At 32.5% G+C, this 8,676-nt stretch overlaps 1 protein-coding gene across 1 annotated transcript; it reads left to right on the forward strand.

Annotated features, from left to right (window-relative positions):
- Window positions 1-3,063, forward strand: LOC148600727 (uncharacterized). Its single transcript, XM_088555284.1, has 5 exons — window positions 1-106; window positions 502-729; window positions 1,694-1,779; window positions 2,016-2,112; window positions 2,820-3,063. Exons 1-5 carry the CDS (start codon window positions 55-57, stop codon window positions 3,011-3,013), a joined length of 657 nt encoding a protein of 218 aa, XP_088411410.1. The 5' UTR covers window positions 1-54; the 3' UTR covers window positions 3,014-3,063.
- Window positions 3,064-8,676: the final 5,613 nt, after the last annotated feature.

The raw sequence follows: 8,676 nt of genomic DNA on the forward strand, positions 1-8,676 counted from the left end.
GAATTTTTTAAAATAAAAATGATCATTGGCTGACATTTACTAACACAAGATATCATGATGTGGAAGCTGCTTCTATGTGTTCTACTAAGTGTTGGGCTTGTCGAAGGTAAGAATTCATCTATTTTGTAAGTAAATTTTGTCTAAAAAATATTTTAAACAACTAGAGTTTACTTTCACATATATGAGCCTTTATGCTTACTCAAGAGTAAGATAAGGTTTGAATATCAGATAAAATGTGTTATTTTCATGTATGTTTCTGATATGTTTAAAACAGTAAGTCATCATTTTTGTTTTCAGGCCCATTTAATGTTGTGCTTAATGCTTAAGGAGATTGAAAAGCAATCTTCCAAAATCATGAATCAATTGGCAGTGTCTGAATTTTATATGTACAAAAGTTCTGCAAGCCATTAATATACCAGTTGTAAACATTGTAGTGAAATGTTTTTCTTAATAATATGGACAAAACGTATTTAACTTTTACGTGTATAACACAATATACAGGCCTCTGGAACACATGGGGACAAAGAAGACCATGGGGATGGAACAGAAATAGAGTCTGGGGTAATAATAGATGGGGATGGGGAGTTCGTAGACCACCTGTGGTAGCACGAAAGCCAGTGTACTATCGCTTGACAACAACAAAGGCTACTACGACTACTACGAAGCCTACTACGACTACTACGAAGCCTACTACGACTACTACGAAAGGGACAACTGTTTCTGATAAATGTATGTTTCATGTTATATAACATATACATTTGGACATTAAATTTTTGTATTGTTATTTATCAAATTTTGTCATGAATAATACTAATGGATTGTCTTAAATAATGATTTTGGAATTGAATTTTAATTGGTCATATTAAGAGTTTAAACTTTTGAACCGTGCTTATTTTTGTACAATTAAAAACATGTTTTCAGACCTTTTACACATTGCTGCAAAATGTCATACAGTGAAGATTGTCTAAACAGAACTCCGAAAAATAAGAAGACCTGTCCGAACCAAACCCTTTATAATCCGAAAACCTGTCTAAAATATACATTTTTGAAGTCCCTTTGTATCAGTTGTATTGTATTTTTAACCTGGGTAAACCGAACTCTTTCCGAACCGAATAAATTTAAATTCCGAAATAGAATCGGTTTAGACATGTTTCATTGTATAACGACACTTATTCCTCGGTAAGTCTATACAAAACGCATGGTTATCGGGACTCTCTAGCAAAAATCTGAAACAAATATTTTCCTCAAATATCAGAACACAGAATGGGTATCTGTTTGTCTCATTATTTGATTTCATATAAACCTATATGTACTTTGTTTGGAGATAAACTAAAATTAAGGTAGTAGATACCTATTAAATAGAGCGTTCATTTTGTCATCTTACAAAATCATATAGGCATTTATATTCATTATAATTATTATTGTTATCATTATTGTTATTTGTATCATATACTCTTAAGGAGGTAGACCTAGGGTAAGAGACATTACTCTTGAAACCAATGATATGTTTGTTTCGTATTTATTTTCACCAAAGCATATCAAGCTTTCATTTGATACAGGATGAAATCATTCCAAGTTACTTTGATCCTTACATGACATTGATGTAAAATGCTAAATACAAACGTTCCAATGATTTGTAAGAGTTGTGTCTCTTACCCTAGATCTACCTCCTTAATGTTTATTGTGTTTGTAGGTAAGGACGCAGGCAAAACTGAGAGAACTTTGAATAACAAGCTATATTCATTCAGTTCAATCAAGCTCAGCTTCACTGACGCTCAGGTAAAATTTATATTTCATGAATATTTGAAGGATCACAGTAAAAAATATTTTTTTTTAAGAATTGAAAATCGTTTTCATAATAAAAATAATTCCTTGATAAGTATTAAATATGTAATTGCTTATACATGCTAAGAACGCTTGAAGATTTAACATAGCACTGATTCGGTACTGATTATCATTTGATTCTCGTGATATTGTTATGAATATTCAAATCAAATATTGATCAATATTTTCAGACTTGTTGTAGTCAGATGAACATGGCACTCGTTAGTATTTCGTCAGCTTCTGAACAGAACCTCATCAATGCTGCTACTAATGGAATAAGTCCTAACAGTACGTATATAATTGTTTTATCAAACTACAATTTTGATTCAAAATAGAAGTAGATTCGAGCTTCAGAAATCCGAAAGAATGTATTCATTCCATGTCTTAAGCATCCATTGATAAATTATTCTAATCATGAGATTCTTCATGCATATAACCTTATTTGATTGGTCGAGAACGACTTTGCTAGAAAGTTCGTACTTGCATGAACTTGTTCAGATTGTTTATACATGCAAGAAAGCCAGTCAACTTGAAACCGATATGGCGACAATGTAGTTCGAAAGAGTATAGCAACAAACTAAACGGCATAATATAGCCGTAAGAATAGTTAATTACACCTACATTGATTTTACTAGTACAGTTTGTTTACAGAGACAAATTTTCAGCTCTGGGAAAGAAAGTTATAAATGCTTAAAATTTAACTGCAAGTGAATTTGCCCCAAAATTATATTGTTCCAGAACTACATTATATAAATACGTTTACCGGTTCAACACATTTAAAAAAATGTAAGGTCATCGATTTTCATTTATAGTGCAGCGACATCGTGATAAATCTTCAGTAGTTTGTCATAACCCTTTAAAATGGGGTCATTAAGAGCAATCGATAAGGCATCCATTGCATATATCTATGTATACTCTAAGATGACTTCGTTTCTTTTAGTTTTTTGAAACCATACTTTTTTTGGCGCGTAATTTTTTTTCTATTTTTTTTACAGCGGAATGGTGGATTGGAGCTTTTCGATTGGGACCTAACTGGATCTGGTTAAATAATGAACCGTTTGTTTACACAAACTGGATAACTCCTACAATTTCAACACAAAAATGTGCTCTTCACATAGGTCTGGCAAACAGATGGCTAGCAGTAAACAGTTGCACTACAACTCATCGGTTTATTTGCGAAAAAGCCTAAATGGAACGCAAACAAGAAATTAGCATTTATTTAATAAATCATATGCACAATTTCCCTTTTTTTCTGCATTGCTCTATCATTAATTTATAATAATACAGTCCAACAAGTACAGTAGATTCATCTCAAACAAGAAATACATTTTTTCATACCATGTTCTATATCAGCCAGAGGTCATGTAACCTGCCACGAGAGTCATTTCGTACGATATCATGAACGCGGGTTGATAAAGCGTATTATTTGATAAATACTATGTGATAATATTTTTTAATCATATCTTCTAAAACTAAGTCAAATATTTTGGAATATAAACGAGGGCTGTCTGCATAGTAACGGGATTTAACTGCATAATAACAAGGGCTGCCTGCATAATATCCATGTTTGTGACTGATTTTGATTTGATTTGATTTCGGAAATGACCGAAAAAGAGGCTGATAAAAACTTCCGATCAATGACGAAGATGTATGCAATACATATAGATTATTACATAGGATATTAGATATAAAATGTTTTATTAGCCCGTTGTCATATTATCAGCCCAGAGAGCCGTCATGCTCGAGTGATGATAACATTCTGAGGACTTACAGGGCATATATGTTGATAAATACTATGTGTAAATATGTTTTTAAATACGCCAAAACTTAGTCAAATATTTCAAAAAACATAAACGAAGGCTGCCTCAATTGTTTCGTCGTTTGAAAACCATTTTGAATTATCCGGTAACGACCGGAAAAGGTATGATAACTTGCGAACAATCACAAAGATAAATTCCAGACGTGCACTTTTATCGGCCCGCCCGCCGCTGCGACTGTTCATTTGGAAAGATGAATATTAACAATTTTGAATTTTCAGGAAATGAACAGAAAATGGTTTGATTGCTTGCAATTTAGTAACGAAGAGGCAATAAATTCCGGATATGGACCTTTATCGGCCTTTTTGGCTTTTTCACATTTATCGAGGGGTAAATGTTTGCTGTGATGTATATCCAGTATATTAAAATGGTTGAATGGCACTTTAATAATAATAATAATAATAATAATAATAATAATAATAATAATTTATTTCAAGAGGGTAACAAAGTTAGTAAATACACTAATCTTCCCTGAGGCCAGCTGTGGTAATTCTTTTGGAAATTTGTTGTTAACAATTTTTGTTAATTTCGTTTTCGAAAATTGCCGGAAAAGTGTGTGCTTATGCTTCCGAACATTGACGAAGAGGAATGCGATAAATTCTGGAAGTGGACCTTTATCGACCTGCTGTGGCTTTTTATTACAAAACACTTCAATTTTAAAATTTATCGAGGGGTAACATGTTGCTTTTATCAGTTAGAAGAATGTTAGAAGTATAGTGTCCCAAACTTTTTCCTTATCTAAGCAGTGAAGTAATATCTACGTCACCAAAGCTTCGGGATAAATTTAAATAGCTTTTCAGTTGTTTTCGAGATGTAATTGAATATGTTTGAGGCAAAAAAGACCATATTGAGAAAAAAAATGATGAGCCACTCATCGCCTGAATCTTACACAGAATGGTACTTAACAGATGATTTGTTATAGCTAATACCTTATAAACAAAAAAAAAAAAAAATAAATAAAAAAACATAAATTGATTGTCTTGTCAAGAAAAAATAAAATCATTAATATTAATACAGACAAGAAAACGATTTTAGTGGACTCTTTAAACAAACGATTACATTTCATATGATGCTAAACCTATATCCTAATATACTTAGTTAAAGGAGGGACAACGAATTAACAAGATAAATAGAAAAAAAAACTAATAACAAACGCCAAACGACATTACTTAAGCGTGGGTGTTTGTAAGCGTAATCAAGGGAACCAAGGTTATAGCGGTAATCAAAAGAATGTAATCCAGGGACAAAGACCAGACATGGAAAACAGACATTCACAACAAAGAACATAAAGTAACTAAAATCATACATACAAAGTAACAAAAGTAAATGAGCAACTCAGAATCAGACATATTGGGAAAATCAGAAAAATGCATGTCAAAAACCCACTGATCTGGCAATATAAATACACTCAAGGATGCTTTCTATACTTAAAAATGCTATCATTTGATCTCTGCATCACTGCCTTTGCTCAGAATCGTTTCAACAGAATGTTAGAAAAATGCGGTTTTTTAGTTATCTACCCTTGAAATGTTCATTTTTAGTGCTTTTCAAACTAAATTTATTGATGTGGAGATCGAATAATGGCATTTTAAAGTAGCAAAAGCATCCTTAACTTGTATTTTCAGCTTGTTTTTTTTACATGCATGCTTTTGCTCTTTTGTCTCCATTTTGCTTGATTTTTACAAAATTTACACTTAACCTAACACTTCCTTTTGTGTGGCAAGGTTTTTAATCATCTCTTATGTGATAACTTTCAAAGCGTAGATATTTTTAAATAATTCAAAGTAAACATAAGCTTTTTTTTTCCACTTGACAAAAATTTAAACCACCATATCTTTGCCAACGATATTTTGTTTGCTAATTTTAGGAGCAAGAACGCAAATAAAAATAAATGACATTAATTATTCACATTTTTACAGAATAGATAATTGTCGGGAAAATAAATGGCATGGACATTCAATTGATTTCAGTAGAATTAGAATATTTGCATGTTGCTTGCATACATGTACAAAAAAAAAATGTTTTAAAATCCTGAAATGTGATAAGTTAAAATCAATCTACATTATAATTTTAACACGCGGATATCTAAATATTTTTTTTCGTGATAAATCACCATACTAGATAGTCTTGTTGTTGGCCATGGACAACACTATTATTAGACATATATTTATAAAACGCACTATAGAGTTGAAGCGCTGAAACAAAACCAATTACATATTACATGTACACTTGTATCCAAGCATATCCATACAAACAAAATCTTGTTTTAATTTTATTCTTTGTAAAGTAATGCCTGACCTCTCAAATATGGCGGGTGCCTCTGGTGGGGCATGTTTACCTTTCTGAAGCACCCCAGATTTTGTTGGAGTTCATATTGCTGATGTTTTAATTTTTCTGTGTGTTTTCTATTATTCGATTCGCTACAATATGCAGATAAATCGTCTTCATTTCTTGTCTATAAGTGCAAGCGTTTTTTGAGGAACGGGTGATTTTAAGGTATTTGAATTATCTCCTGACGTTTAGTATTGTTTGCCGATATATGCTTAACAAGATCAACTGGCAAGATTTGAGTCTGGAATAGTAAATAAAATATTGCAAAGTAATTTCATAATGACCTTCGATAGAGTTTTGATTAAAAAAAAATAAGTAAACATGTGTCAAAAATGTATCATACTACAATATGGATTAATCCTGGAAAAGCAGGTAGTAAACAATCAACTGTTGCTTTACTAGTACACTTTACTCCTATGTTTCACCTGACATAAAATGTGCCATGCCTTCAGGTGTGTATGTGCGTGTTAACAGTATAAGCATGTTTTTGATTATTTCTATCGCCTATTAGTTAATTGTTTGAAATAACTGTTATAGGAGTAATCAAGGGAACCAAGGTAATCAAAAGAATGTAATCCAGGGACAAAGACCAGACATGGAAAACAGACATACACAACAAAGAACATAAAGTAACTAAAATCATACATACAAAGTAACAAAAGCAAATGAGCAACTCGGACTCCACTTTAAACTGGGAGCATGGACCAGGTGCACCGGTAGGGTAAGCGTCCTCTGCTTTTATAGAAACACCCGCCGAATTGCTTATAAAAGTCAAGTCCGGGGTAGACAAACGAGGAAAGGAAAACTATGACCCGTTGAATAAATCAGTTTTCATAGGAATTATCATTGATGAAACTCTAAATAACAAACAAAATAGAACTTGAATTAATGGTTTAATCCAATATTCAAAGAAGAATGGCAAAGAACAATTTGGTTTCAAGCGTGAGGCACAACACATAATATTTTTCTTTCGCAGTGTATTTACCGATACAGCGTATAGACCGACGCAGCATATTGATGATGTAGTGTATTTACCGAAGCAGCGTCTGGACAAACTTTGAAATCTGGACAAGAAGAGCAGAAACATAGTTTAAAGTAATTTTGATATTGTTTTGAAAATTGATTAATTTGTTTTTAAAACTTGTGCAGTAAAGTTTACAAGGAAAATTTAATTCAATTTTACAATGCTGTTTTATATTAGATTTTGAAGGGATTTTCCACAATATGGACACTAATAACGAAGCGTCATCAGTACAATGATTCAAATACGGGAATATCTAAAAAAAAAACATGGCCAAAACGTGAACACATGAAAACAAGACGATCCACATACACAATGTAGCGAACGGAATAAATATTATCAGTTGATTTTACATTTTTTAACGCAGACAATGACCATTCGTACTATATGGTTTCACTTCGACTAAATAAAAGAGCGGAAGTTTATTTTGACTAGGTCAATCAAACTTCAGGACAATCCCGTTCAAAAGCAACAATTTTAAATTTTGTAGCTGAAAAATTTTTTGGTGAAATTTTGGCGAGCTTATTTTGGTGATTTTAGCAAGCTATATATAATCAATGTGCGATTAAAATGTAAAGTTGTGAAAATGGAATCATATTCAGCATTTTACGTGGGATATAATTTCTAAATTTACGAACAAAAAGGGGGGATATTCGGTCGTATTATATTCTTTATACATCTACTAAGAATTTGTGTAAAAAAATAGAAATAAATATCGTAATATTAGTTTGGTTTAGAATGCGACGAACTTCCAACTTTGTAAAGCAGACCTTGAATAAATCATATCAGGAATTTATTTTTGTACCAGAATATCAGAAACTTCCTAATCTGACACATATTCATTTTTGCCTGTAGTCAGTCTCTATAATACCTAACATCACTCTAAATTGTCCGTATTTTTAAAAAAAAAATTGCACATCATTTATTACATAATTTGAATCTATAATTTTTATAATATAATATATTCAAATCAGATGATGTGTAGTTATATATACTGAATAGTACATGACAAGATCTTTATCACACGCCGTATGAACACTAGATTCCTACATCAACGCTTTGGCCACCGGAATGTGTTACAAATTTTGTCATGTCATGTTCTTTATATCATTTGTTTTAACTAAACATTATATGTGTTCTGTGTAGCGGTGTGATATAATGTATGCGAAATAGGCCTCGGGGTGTGATATAGGGTATGTGATATAGGCCTCGCGGTGTGATATAGGGTATGCGATATAGTCTAGGGGTGTGATATAGTCTAGAGGTGTGATGTAGGGTATGCGATATAGTCTAGGGGTGTGATATAGGGTAGGCGATATAGTCTAGGGGTTTGATATAGGGTATGCGATATAGTCTAGAGGTGTGATGTTTGGTATGCGATATAGGTATAGGGGTGTGATATAGGGTGTGTGATATAGTCTAAGGGTGTGATATAGGGTATGCGATATAGTCTAGAGGTGTGATGTTTGGTATGCGATATAGGTATAGGGGTGTGATATAGGGTATGTGATATAGTCTATGGGTGTCGTATAGGGTATACGATATAGTCTAGAGGTGTGATATAGGTTATGCCATATAGTCTAGGGGTGTGATATAGGGTATGTGATATAGTATAGAGGTGTGATATAGGGTATACGATATAGTCTAGGGGTGTGATATAAGGTATGCGATATAGTCTAGGGG

The sequence above is a fragment of the Perna viridis genome, chromosome 12 (assembly GCF_037379345.1).
Source record: "Perna viridis isolate PV_CMFRI_1.1 ecotype Kerala chromosome 12, ASM3737934v1, whole genome shotgun sequence".
In the NCBI taxonomy this organism is placed as follows: domain Eukaryota; kingdom Metazoa; phylum Mollusca; class Bivalvia; order Mytilida; family Mytilidae; genus Perna; species Perna viridis.